The 13,785-nt window shown below is 44.7% G+C and overlaps 1 protein-coding gene across 1 annotated transcript in view; it reads right to left on the bottom strand.

The window, feature by feature from the left end:
• The window catches only part of LOC126188424 (putative fatty acyl-CoA reductase CG5065), a 132,037-nt gene that overhangs the window by 26,702 nt on the left and 91,550 nt on the right, over window positions 1–13,785 (bottom strand). The window contains exon 6 of the mRNA XM_049930058.1: window positions 1,509–1,701. Within this exon, the coding sequence (XP_049786015.1) occupies window positions 1,509–1,701 (193 nt within the window). The remainder of the gene's footprint in view (window positions 1–1,508; window positions 1,702–13,785) is intronic.

Here is a 13,785-nt window from a genome sequence, read left to right on the forward strand (position 1 = left end):
AGCTATAAAGCAGGCTGTCATAATGTTTTGGCTCATTAGTGTATGTCTGAGGGGTTGAGGATTGATTTGGTTGTTTCCAGGTAAATATTGGCGCAAAACATTAATGCACCAAATAACACAGATACATAGAGCAAGATTTCAGATACGTATTGTCATTTTTGCACAACCACACTGTTCTTTATACGCTTTTACCAACGATGAACAAGAACTTGCATATCATTATCTTTGAAAAAAACAACCACCTCAGGTTAGCCACTGTCATAGAGCTTCGACGACGCCATCTGAGGTTTTGACAGGTCTAAAGAGATGTTACTGTAAGGTGCTAACTCGAGACCCTACAGTGTTAGTGGTAAGACACTTCAGAGAGGCTTCTTGGCAATGGTCACAAAACTGTTGCGAGGACTAGCGTTATTGTGTTGCAAGCGATAGCTTTGTCTTCGTCTCTGGCGCGGCTGTGAATTTGGGCTTTAAGCCTAGTCAGTCATCTTGTAGCGTTCTGGATTAACTGTTGCTTTAGACTCCTGGACACCGAAAAAAAGACATCCTGCCTATCCTAGAAGACTAAGCATATTACTTCTCCTGCAGGTGGCTGTATGTTGAATTTCTTCGTTAGAGAATTCCCATATTGCTTTTGCTTGGGCTGTTTTGGATTCCAGCTCATAGTGCTGATACGGCCTCTCATCTCCCGTGACGTGGTGTTATGAAAATTGTCGCTCTGTCTCGTATTGTTCCAACAGGTCATGAAAATTTTCTGTTTAATAGTTGTTTTTAACGTGGTGTAAGCGTCACACATATGCTGCTTAACGTAACAAGTTTCTTATGGTGGCCATTTTTGCAGCAGCTATAAAGAGTGTTGCAGAAATATTGCGACAAATTTCGAGGTGTTTCGGAGGGTATCCTGAGGGACAAATCGAGGACAGTAACCTGTGTTGGGATACATCATACAATGGCGGGCCAGAGCGCCCAAGTTAGAGGCGCCAGTGCCTGCCCTTTTTTTTTACACTGACGAACCGTAGGGGGAACGTTTTGCATTGTTATTTGTTATTCAGTGATCGCGACTGACTGCCACGATGCCTAGTGGAGAAAGGCCTAGTCTCCTATAATTGCGATGCTCTGTTGCCTTGGTGGATGACAGTTCAGAACACAGATTTCCCTACTGAAAGCCCCTCGTATAATGTTATAATGTCACAAGGACTAGTGATTTACGCTATTTAGCCTTAGTGTGGCACAGGAGAAAGTTGTATCTAGCTGTGATAGAGACGTAAGGAATATAGAGTCAGTAACATTAACGTCACACTGAAATCATTGTGTGTGTGTGTGTGTGTGTGTGTGTGTGTGTGAGAGAGAGAGAGAGAGAGAGAGAGAGAGAGAGAGAGAGAGAGCGCGAGAGAGAGAGAAACTTCAAAATCTTGTTAATGGTCAGCGTGTTGCAATAGTTTCTGCTGGGTTGTTTCGCATCATACGATACAGGGAACAAGAAAGCAATGAACTAAGTGAACGTGACTCACGCGTGCGCAGCGGCAGCGACGGCGAGCGCGGCGACGACGTCGCAGGGCACGAAGTCGACGAAGCGCCTGGGGTCGGCGGCGGCGACGCGGAACACGCCGTGGGCGGCGCCCACCAGGAAGGCGCCGGCGCTGCTGCCGTCGCCCACCGCGCCGCCGCTCCAGCCCGCCACCGGCTCGCTCGCGGCCCCGCATACTGCACACACACCGCCACACTCGTGACACCTCTTACACTTGCAGTGTCTAGTAGCAGACTTACGTATATTGGAGGTGGGAGGGAGAAAGGGAAGAAAAGGGAAGAGAAGCGACTATTGATGACAGTTGCATCGGAAATTTATGCGAAATCAGCGGCGATGAGTGACAATGTGTGACCGACCACGACTCGAACCCAGGATGCGTTAACCTCTGCGCCATCCGGACAGTATTTATCGCAAGTGCACGGACCATCTCGGCACGCCTCACAGTCGACCCGCACCCCACCTAGCGCCACCTGACTTCAGTCGCTCTCCATGACGTCCATGCTCGCTACTTGGAGATCCCGCAGGCTTTTCCCCTCCCTTTTCCTCATCCCCTGTCCTTCCCTCTTCCCCCACCTCTTCCCTTTCCACTCCCCTTCCCTTCGTTTCATCACCTTCAAGCCTCAATCTATGTAACATGTATCAGAGGTGCAGAATTATGATAGTGTCGGTTCTTTCGAACATTTCCGAGGGAACAGACATCACGCGTTGATATAATTGATTCGTCTCGATGGGCAATGAGCCCACCACTTTCAGTGCGGATGCAAAATTAGGACAATTTGGAAATTTGTGGTTAGGTCTTACGGGACCAAACTGCTGAGGTCATCCGTCCCTAAGCTTATGAACTACTTAATCTAACTTAAACTAACTTACGTTAAGGACAGCACACATACCCATGCCCGATGGAGGATTCGAACCTCCGACGGCGGGAGCCGCGCGGACCGTGACAAGGCGCCTCACACCGCGCGGCTACTCCGCGCGCGGCAAAATTAGGTATGACCTGCGGGAAGCGGAAAGTAGCGAGCGTGCAGGATATGGACACAGACTGCAGACAGATGGCGCATGGTGAGAATGTGGGTCAGCCGGGAGGCGTGCCCATGTAGTCTGCGTAATTGCGATTGCGATGAACACTGTGTCTCGGTGGGGCAGTGGTTAAAGCAACTGCGTAGATAGCAGAAGGTACGGGTTCTTATCCCAGTTCGGTACGCAATTCCACTCGTCGCCGCTGATTCTGCATAAACGTCAAGATGCAGCTGACACAATAGTCTCTCCTTTTTCCTTCCTCCCGCCTCTAACTTCAATTTACATAATATGTATCACAGCTGCTAATAATCTCTTCATTCGCACATGTCCGAAAGAACAGAGATCACGAACTCCTATAATAATAAATCTGTAAAACCATCGTGTATCTGTCTTTGAACACACTAATCTCCAGAATTATTAGACACATTCTTTTGGGGTATTCACTGATAATTTCATCCTTGCTATGGGCGTCGTATAGGCTCTATTACATTAAAATCGGTTCACGAAAAGAAAATATATATTCGTACATATTAAAAAATGTATGTATCTCAAATGTATGTTGCATGTCTTCTCCATAAGCAATGGCCGACTCCACGAAAACATAGTACACATGTCACCTAATGCCTGGAAAGTATCACTGTGGATGTAAGACCCGTCTACATCTACATGATTACTCTGCAATTCACATTTAAGTGCTTGGCAGAGGGTTCATCGAACCACAATCATACTATCTCCCTACCATTCCACTCCCGAACAGCGCGCAGGAAAAACGAACACCTAAACCTTTCTGTTCGAGCTCTGATTTCTCTTATTTTATTTTGATGATCATTCCTACCTATGTAGGTTGGGCTCAACAAAATGCCGGCCGGGGTGGCCAAGCGGTTAAAGGCGCTACAGTCTGGAACCGCGTGACTGCTACGGTCGGAGGTTCGAATCCTGCCTCGGGCGTGGATGTGTGTGATGTCCTTACGTTAGTTAGGTTTAAGTAGTTCTAAGTTCTAGGGGACTGATGACCTTAGAAGTTAAGTCCCATAGTGCTCAGAGCCATTTGAACCATTTGAACCTCAAAAAAATATTTTCGCATTCGGAAGAGAAAGTTGGTGACTGAAATTTCGTAAATAGATCTCGCCGCGACGAAAACGTCTTTGCTTTAATGACTTCCATCCTAACTCGCGTATCATATCTGCCACACTCTCTCCCATATTACGTGATAATACAAAACGAGCTGCCCTTTTTTGCACCCTTTCGATGTCCTCCGTCAATCCCACCTGGTAAGGATCGCACACCGCGCAGCAATATTCTAACACAGGACGAACGAGTGTAGTGTAAGCTGTCTCTTTAGTGGACTTGTTGCATCTTCTAAGTGTCTTGCCAATGAAACGCAGCCTTTGGCTCGCTTTCCCCACAATATAGTCTATGTGGTCTTTCCAACTGAAGTTGTTCGCGCCGGCCGGTGTGGCCGTGCGGTTCTAGGCGCTTCAAGTCTGGAACCGCGTGACCGCTAAGGTCGCAGGTTCGAATCCTGCCTCGGGCATGGATGTGTGTGATGTCCTTAGGTTAGTTAGGTTTAAGTAGTTCTAAGTTCTAGGGGACTCATGACCACAGATGTTAAGTCCCATAGTGCTCAGAACCATTTGAACCATTTTTGAAGTTCGTAATTTTTACACCCAGGTACTTAGTTGAACTGAGAACTGCTCAGATTGTCACCCAGGTCATTTATATAAATCAGGAACACCAGAGGTCCCAGGACGCTTCCCTGGGGAACACCTGATATCACTTCAGTTTTACTCGATGATTTGGCGTCTATTACTACGAACTGCGACCTTCCTGACAGGAAATCACGAATCCAGTCGCACAACTGAGACGATACCCCATAGGCCCGCAGCTTGATTAGAAGTCGCTGGTGAGGAACGGTGTCAAAAGCTTTCCGGAAATCTAGAAATACGGAATCAACTTGAGATCCCCTGTCGATAGCGACCATTACTTCGTGCGAATAAAGAGCTAGCTGCGTTGCACAAGAGCTATGTTTTCTGAAACCATGCTGATTACGTATCAATAGATCGTTCCCTCCGAGGTGATTCATAATGTTTGAATACAGTATATGCTCCAAAACCCTACTGCAAACCGACGTCAATGATATAGGTCTATAGTTCGATGGATTACTCCTACTACCCTTCTTAAACACTGGTGCGACCTGCGCAATTTTCCAATCTGCAGGTACAGATCTATCGGTGAGCGAGCGGTTGTATATGATTGCTAAGTAGGGAGCTATTGTATCAGCATAATCTGAAAGGAACCTAATCGGTATACAATCTGGACCTGAAGACTTGCCCGTATCAAGCGATTTGAGTTGCTTCGCAACTCCTAAGGTATCTACTTCTAAGAAACTCATGCTAGCAGCTGTACGTGTTTCAAATTCTGGAATATTCCATTCGTCTTCCGTGGTGAAAGAATTTCGGAAAACTGCGTTCAATAACTCCGCTTTAGCGGCACAGTCGTCGGTAACAGTACCATCGGTACTGCGCAGCGAAGGTATGGACTGCGTCTTGCCGCTTGTGTACTTTACATACGACCAGAATTCCTTCGGATTTTCTACCTACCGAAGAGGTAAGGGTGGGGCTGAAAAAAGGAAAGTGAGCCGTGGCTCGAGAATACAAAGGTTTTATTTATCTAGTATTTGAGAACCAGAGCACTTAGAGCCTTGGAACAAACTTTGTACATAATTTCAAACCGCTACGAAACTTTTTCTCGCTGCCACTCCGTACACAATGATGAAATGAAAAAACTTTATCCCTTACTACATTTTCGCTGTTCATTTTCGTATCAGTCGTGACGTTTCAATTTACACTGATGTGACGGAAGTCACGGGAGAACGATATGCGCACAAATGGATGACGGTAGCATCGCGTACACAAAATGTAAAACGGCAATGCATTGGCGCAGATCTCATTTGTATTCAGGTGATTCATATGAAAATGTTTCCAACTTGATTACGGTCGCACGCCGGGAATTAGCAGACTCTGAACGAGGGATAGTAGATGGAGCTAGACACATGCGACATTTCATTACGGAAATCGTTAGGATTTCAATATTCCGCGATGCACGGTGTTAAGAGCGTGCAGAGAATACCAAATTCCAGGCATTACCTCTCAGCCGGACAACGCAGTGGCCGACGACAATTCAATTAACGACCGAGGGCAGCGGCGTTTGCTTAGAATTGTCAGTGCTTTTGCTTAGAGTTGTCAGTGCTAAAAGGAACACTGCATGAGATTACCATAGCAACCAATGTCGGACGTACACCGAACGTATTCGTTAGGACAGTGCGGCGAAAGTTAGTGTTATTTTGCTATGGCAGCAGACGATGACGCGACTGCCTTCGTTAACAGTACGATGTCGCCTTCAGCGCCTATCCTGGGAACGTGACCATGTCGATTAGATCTTAGCCAACTGTAAAACCGTGGCCTAGTCAGACAAGTACCAATTTCAGTTGGTAAGAGGTAACCGTAGGGTTCCAGTGTGATGCAGCCCCCAAGAAGCCACGTATCCTGGCACTGGCAAGCTGGAGGTGGCTCCATAATAATACGGACTGTGTTTTTATGGAACACACTGTGTCCTCTGGCCCACCTGAACCGATCAGTGAATGGAAATGGTTATTTCCGGCCACTTTGAGACCATTTGTAGACATTCATGGACTTCACGTTCCCAAAAAACCACAGAAATTTTATGGTTCACAATGCGCCATGTATGGGAATTAGGGGAATGTTTGCTCTTTGGAAAAGCTGTTTACTTTTGAACTTTACCACATTTGTGAAAATGCTTACGTCATACTATTCAAAGTATAGAACCAATGCTTATACAACCTCCTATGTGTTTAACGCACAATTCCACACTATTTGTTGCATGTGTATAGCTACTACGTACGCTGTCCAGTTTTTGAGAACGAGAGCAGTTAGTGACTTACAACAAACCTTACACATAACTTCAAACTTTTACGAAACTTTTTGTCGCTGACCACCCCTCAAAACACGAAAGGAAACAAATTTATCGCTTACTACATTTTCACTGTTCGTGTAATAAAACATGCATCAAGCAGTACTTCATGACGTTTAATTTTATTACTTTTTTACTACTAAATCTATTCGCTACACTTTTAGCAGACAGTATCTATATATGTAGTATGCTGCTGAATGTAGCTTCAAAATTATGTGATTGTACGACACAGTTCCAGAGATGAGGGAAGGTGGAGAGAGAAAGATAAAGGGGTAGGAGGAAATGGGCAGAGAGAGGGAGAGTACCCTGTTGACGGAGAGAGAGAGAGAGAGAGAGAGAGAGAGAGAGAGAGAGAGAGAGAGAGCCAGAAGAACGCGTGGACGGAGAAAATGGCAGGAGGACATGGCTAGAGAGATGGTGGGGGGGCGGAGGGGAGGGGGAGGGGTGAGACAGAGGAGATGGGCAGAAAGAGGAGGAAGGAAGAGTTGTACCAACAAAATTGAAATAAATACGCACCAGAGTAACACCTGGTACTCAGTTAGTTTAAAATACGATACTTCATGAGAAAGTAAATTTTGTCTCTGGTCTGCCATTCCATACACTATTTCTCGGTGGCTTCAATCTCTTAGAGGAATTCAGTCGATCGTAAAATCGACTAACTTTATGGTAAACGTACTGCCGTGGGGGTGAAACCCATATAGTGACTTCCAGCAACACGACCTTGGTTCACTGCCAGGCTACTTTGAGCGCTGCATGTTTATCAGTCCATGACGTCTTTCTCTTATTGGGTGGATAAAGCCTTTCATATTTGTTTTTGTTTCGTGGTAAACAGAAGCTGGTTCCGTCGCATCCTGTTTTCGATTACGACTTCTTGGGCCAACTGCACCATCATCGATTGGAAGTGGATTGAAATCATGTCAGCACTTAACCCTGGTCAATGAAAAATTCGCCTGCACCAAACTTGGTTGACGTGAAACGAGGGAGTTAATCGTGGTTAAAGTTGACCAAGAAAGCGGTGCAGTTGTCTTGAACTGACCACATTTAAAATAAACACATTCCATGGTGGCACCTTTTGGTGTTTTAGATGGCACAGAAGACGAAGAAATGTCACATCTTGGCTGTGTAAGTAAGGACCTTTCGAGACTTCTGACACAAAGGGAGCCGAAACCATGGTCATTGCCTGAGATCATCAGCCTCCAAGGACACCTGTAGACTGAGGTCACCGACATTCCTATGTGTAAGAGGATACATGTACCGAGGTCAAGTAGGAATGGTAACCACAGGAGAGGGGAGAATGTGTGTAAAAGATCTGGCAGTGAGTCCAGCTAGTTAAACCGTTTCCGAATGGCACCATTTCAATTTTCAAGCATCTATAAAGTAACTCCTATTGGGGGCAAACGTGTAATGATGGGTGTAACACAATACAGGCAATGTGAAGTGGTGGTAGAAATTGAGAAGACTCGAAGAATTACAAAGGTAGTGTCGCAGGCAGAGTGGACCATCGTTACCAGGCTGGAGTACGTTGAAGGGTTGATGGTAACAGGCAATGACCCGTTCCCACCACCTATACACATTATGAAGTATACAGCATCAGTCCACGAGATACAGGGATAGGGTCCTCCATATAATAACGAAAGCAAGTGGCTCTGCAAAATGTGTGTACCTACAATACCTGAGTGTTGTAAACATAAAGGAACGTACAATGCACAGTGGATAGTCACAGATAGACTGAATCTATGGCATCTGTAAGTGAAGACACTCCTCAATGATGCAAACTACGTGAGTGAGCACAATGTATGGGATGAGGGGTGCACAGACAAGTGTATAAGTACATGTGTGCAGTCTAAGCCTAGAGACATTAGAACATTCATAGGATGAAAGATGATATAGGCACATTTTATGGTGTATAAAACACAAATGTTTGTATAGATGTGAAAAGAACATGATTAGGATGTACGAAAAAAGAGCAGTGAGAAAGAAAAGGTGTGTGTTTGTGACACCTAACCCTGTACAGTATGCGTACATTTTTGAGCGAAGGCTTATAAACTTCACCATCAGCAACTCATTCGTCCCATTCCTCACCAAACCGATAACCTTATTATTAGCAGATAGTATGCCATATGCCATATGTATTGGGACAGCACATAGTCACCTCATATGGATCACATCCATTTAACAGTAAATGGTTTTCTCTTTGTCCATGTGAAGCAGCTTTGAAATACAAAATGAGTTGTGGAAAGACACAACGAAAATAGTATGTGTGGAGTTTTGACAGGTCCAGTACACACATATCAACATAACCAGATTTCAGGAAGTCTGTCACAACTTTTGCTATCCCCAGAGTCACAAATTCTCCATGGAAGATAGTAGCGTGTTAAAGACAGGGCTTGGAAATTCATTCATATGCTCTGTAACCATCATTCGAACGGGTGACCAATTTAATGTCGTGATGCTCTCCACTGTCTTGCCAAAAACTGAATTATTTATCAACTATTGGAAATATTTTTAAATACACATGTTCGTATTAGATCAACATATTTTTTCAACAAGGTACTCTGGTCAAACCCAGTAACGTGGTGAATGTGATCTAGTTACAGTCATCTTAAGTTGAGATATTACTAGAGGTTTCTGTAACGCATTATATACTGTTTTTATCCCCAGTATTGTCATCAGCTTGTGGTAGGAAATGTTCTGCAGAACTTGGCACTCAGGACGTACTAGCAAATCGCTGAGCACATCATATAAAATATTAGAATATGTCATATCTACCTCCAAGACATATCCTACCTTACAATCATCTGCCATAGGTGCGATATTTTGTCATAAACTGTGGATGTCTGCACGAGGTAGACATCAAAACCCTCCAGTAGGTGAAGATTATTGCATGGCATGCCCATACAAATTGCTTAGCTGCAACCACAAGATGTAACCTGAATCAATAGAGGGAAGATACTTACCTATTCGCAGGTTATTTGCCTTGGCATGTCTATGGAGACGCTGACAAAGTCCCCTACAAATCCCACAATCAAAAACATAGTGTCGAGATCATTTAATAGAGTTCGATTTCTGTGTCTGAGCATAGCATCCCACGACAACCCCGGCGCAATGTAGCGGAAGGTAGGATTCAGCATGTGCATGCCATGCAAACGCTTCTGAATTGCTCAAATACACCGAGAAGTAGACATACATCAGTCTCCACATACAGTTTTGCATACTCCTTTAAGTTGGGGGCACTAAACTCCTGCTAAAAACACAAATATTCTACATCCATTACGTCACTGCCCGTAAGGGTACTGGTGAGCACAGGTATCTCAGATAACGTGTCTACGCTCTACACCGCTCAAAATGGTTAGGGGGACAGGTCTTGGAGCGTCTACCACGCTCCACTGAGCAATAATTGAATACTGGTTAAGTCACAAAATTATACCCTTACCTTTCAAGAATTAAGTATGCATAAAACATCATTATGTCCATTATCGTTTACATAAAAAGAACTGAAATGTTCGGCAGATGCTGAAAACAAAGGGCATACAGTCATTCATCCCGTCACCCTGCGTGCTCTTCATTTGACTCCAATAAGGTGTGCGCCCTCCGTGAGCGGTTATCGCTGCTTGACTTCTACGTGGCATGCTCCATGTAAATCTACAGAGGTCACCCTGGAATATCCGTTCACATTCTTCAATGACAGCCAATGAGAGTATTTGGAGAGTGCGTGCTGGAACAGCCTGTCCCACATATGCACGATGGTGTTTAGGTCGGGACTCACCACCAGCCATCCCATTACTTCAATGTCCAGGCTTCGCAAGATAACCTCCTAATGACTGCCACATGCGCCCTGGCCTTAAAAGAAATTCAGGAACAACACCGTATGCAGCAGCCACCACATGGTCCAATAAGATCTAGCCGATGCACTGCCTGGTCGTAAGGCGATCATGGACAACAACAAGATCCACATGGCTGCCGAGGCTAAAGCCTCCCCACAATATAACAGAAATTTGGTCGAATCTGTCTGTTTCCTGGACAACACTTGACAGGTAAAGCTAAGCATGGAGCTCCGCAACACGAACACGGCATCAGAGGATATCCGGAATCATTTGTTAATAATTCATTTCGCCAGTGACGAAGTTGCGGATTGACATGGGAACTGCAGAAACGAAGGCAAACTGCAAAATATTGTCGTGTCAAGTGGGGTACTCGAACAGGAACTCTGGGTCGTAAGGTCCTAAGGTCCTTTCTCGTAACCTGTTCATTACAGTGTGATCGGACACGGCGGCTCCATTTCCAATGGCCTTCTGAGATCGTCTTGCAATACTGTGGTTCAAATGGCTCTGAGCACTATGGGACTCAACAACTTAGGTCATAAGTCCCCTAGAACTTAGAACTACTTAAACCTAACCAACCTAAGGACATCACACACACCCATGCCCGAGGCAGGATTCGAACCTGCGACCGTAGCAGCCTCGCGGTTTCGGACTGCAGCGCCAGAACCGCACGGTCACCGCGGCCGGCTGCAATACTGTGGCGGTATCTTTGGGTGAACAGCTACGCCGCATCGACCAGCATTGAATACAGCAGTTCCAGACGTGCTGTCTGAAGTATGGGACGAGCCTGACTATCTCCTGGAGGTTTGTCGTGTGTCTGAAGGGAGGTTCATTCAACATTTGTGGAAGGAAACTGATCTTAAACGTAATTATAAAAATTACCCGAAGGTTGTGTGTCCCAGCATGTAAAAGATGTATCCTTGGAAAGTTGGGTGATTCTTTTGGAAACAAAAACTTTTTAGTGCTATACCTAAGTTAAAATTTACCCCACGTTTGTGTCTTCATTCATGTAGACGAGAGTCTTATCAAATCGGATGAAATTTTTTATAACACCTGTGCCTTTTTCGTGTTGCCCTTAATAAGGAGGACATAGTGACCGTTAGCTTTAATCTTCTTGTTCTTATATTCCCAAAATGTTTTTATCCTGTTGTTATCCATCGGCTGTCTTTCTGGTGACAATACGTTTTGAGTTTCAGACAGCCATCTGTTATTTATTTTTACATGAACTTATGAGTGTATCTTCCGTTAGCTTATGATCCTTATAGCTAACCAGTTAACCCCTAATACTTTAAAGAACAGAAATTCCATATGTGGAATAGTTTGAAACTTGTAATTACTTTACAAATGAGTTGATGTGTGAAATATTTTACGTCAAGCATGTAACCGAGAAGAGTTTAGGAAAGGTTTGAAATTACGTTTAAAGTTTGTTGGAAGTCGCTAAATGCTCTTATTCTCAAATATTTGATGATTGTCGGCGATGTAATTTGTGAGCAGTGAGCTATGCTGCGTCAAGACTTGTTTTCTAATAGGAATTCCTGCCTTAATGTGTTAAAGTTTTAACCTAAGCTTATACCTCTTAATGAATGGATTATGACAGAATCTGAAGTTCTTAAATTCGCTCAATAACTACACGAAATACTAAAAATAAAAATTTTGTTGCCATTCGAAGCTGGTAGATAAGCAACGTGTAGCTGGTACTAGGCTCCGTGATAGTCTCTTAGTAATATACAGGGTGATCAAAAAGTCAGTATAAATTTGAAAACTTAATAAACCACGGAATAATGTAGATAGAGAGGCAAAAATTGACACACATGCTTGGAATGACATGGGGTTTTATTAGAACAAAAAAAATTCACAAAATGTCCGACAGATGTCGCTGGACAGCAAAACGTCAGTGACTACGCATAACAATCGTGTATAAAAGGAGCTGTAATGAGAGAGAGAATCAGATGCGCCAGCAGTCGCAGCATGTTGATGTTACCTGAAAAGGCGCTTTTAGTGAAGCCGTATTATCAGAATGGGAAACGTGCTAGTTCAGCGTTACGATCCTATTGCCATAGGAAGGGGATTCGAACGGGTAAAGGTCCGTTGACAAATGCAGCTGCGGCAGAGAATGATTTCGAAGTTCGAAGCCACTGGTAGTTTAGACGATAGACCCCGTAGTGGCCGACCGAGCACGAGGCGTAATGCTGCTGAGACAGTTCAGGAAGAAATGGAGACTGTAGCAGGTTCGTCTATGCACGGGGAAGTGAGTGCTCGTGCAGTCGCACGACGCACCGGCATTCCATACACTACTGTTTGGTTGGCACTTAGGTGTACCCTCCGATGCTATCCGTACAAAATCCATCGGCATAATGAACTGTTACCTGGCGATTTAGTGAAGCGGAGGGTATTTGCGGTGTGAGCGTTTCAAAAGATGGCGGAAGATGACGATTGGTTGAGTAACGTGTTGTTGACTGACGAAGCTCATTTCACGCTCCGAGGGTCTGTCAACGCCCACAACTGCAGAATTTGGGCTACCGAAAATCCTAAAACTGTCGTGGAAACTCCATTGCACGACGAGAAAACCACGGTATGAGTTGGATAAAGAACAACGAAGGACTACCCGTGCCGAGTTGCCTGCGCGTCACGAGGCTAATCGTGAAACTTTTTTATCGAAAATCGGCACAGGCGATGAAAATTGGAGTCATCACTTCGAACTGGAGACAAAACGGCAATCCACGGAGTGGCGTCACACTACCCCTTCTGCGACGTAGCAGTTCAGAGCTGCATCCTCTGCTGGTAAACTAGTGGCAACGGTCTTCAGGGACTCTGAAGGGGTTATTCTGTTTGATGTTTACCCTCAACACGAAAATGTACTGTGCTACCTTCAGAAAATTGAAGAAACGACATAAAAATTCGAATGAACTACTTCTTCATGAAAACGAAAGAGCTAACACATGTTTGCACACCTGTTTCATTGGACTGTTCCGCCCCATCCACCCAACAGGCCGGATCTCGTACCTTCCAACTTCCATCTGTTTGGCCCAATGAAGGACGTACTCCTCGGGAAGCAGTACTTAGATGACGCGGAAATTATTGATGCAGCAAAACGTTGTCTTCGACGTCGACGAGTAGAGTGGTATCATGCGGGCACGTAGACCCTCCTAGTAAGGTGTCGTAAGGCCGTCGAATTGATTGAAGATTATGTTGAGAAATAGGGTTTTCTGCCCAAAAGAATGGAAAATAATATGGTGTACTGGAATCCTGAATAAAATCAACCTGCTTTGACAAAAATGTTTTTGCATTAATTATTGAACGCCCCTCATAATTATGTGTAGGAAGGCACATCGGTCATCTGCTGCAGTTTCCTATGTTCAGCCGAGCTGAACTGCATGCGCTGAGTCACTTGTGCGTCAGATCTGCCATAGAGTATCAACTATTCTTCCT

This window comes from Schistocerca cancellata, chromosome 1 (genome assembly GCF_023864275.1).
Source record: "Schistocerca cancellata isolate TAMUIC-IGC-003103 chromosome 1, iqSchCanc2.1, whole genome shotgun sequence".
Taxonomy (NCBI): Eukaryota; Metazoa; Arthropoda; class Insecta; order Orthoptera; family Acrididae; genus Schistocerca; species Schistocerca cancellata.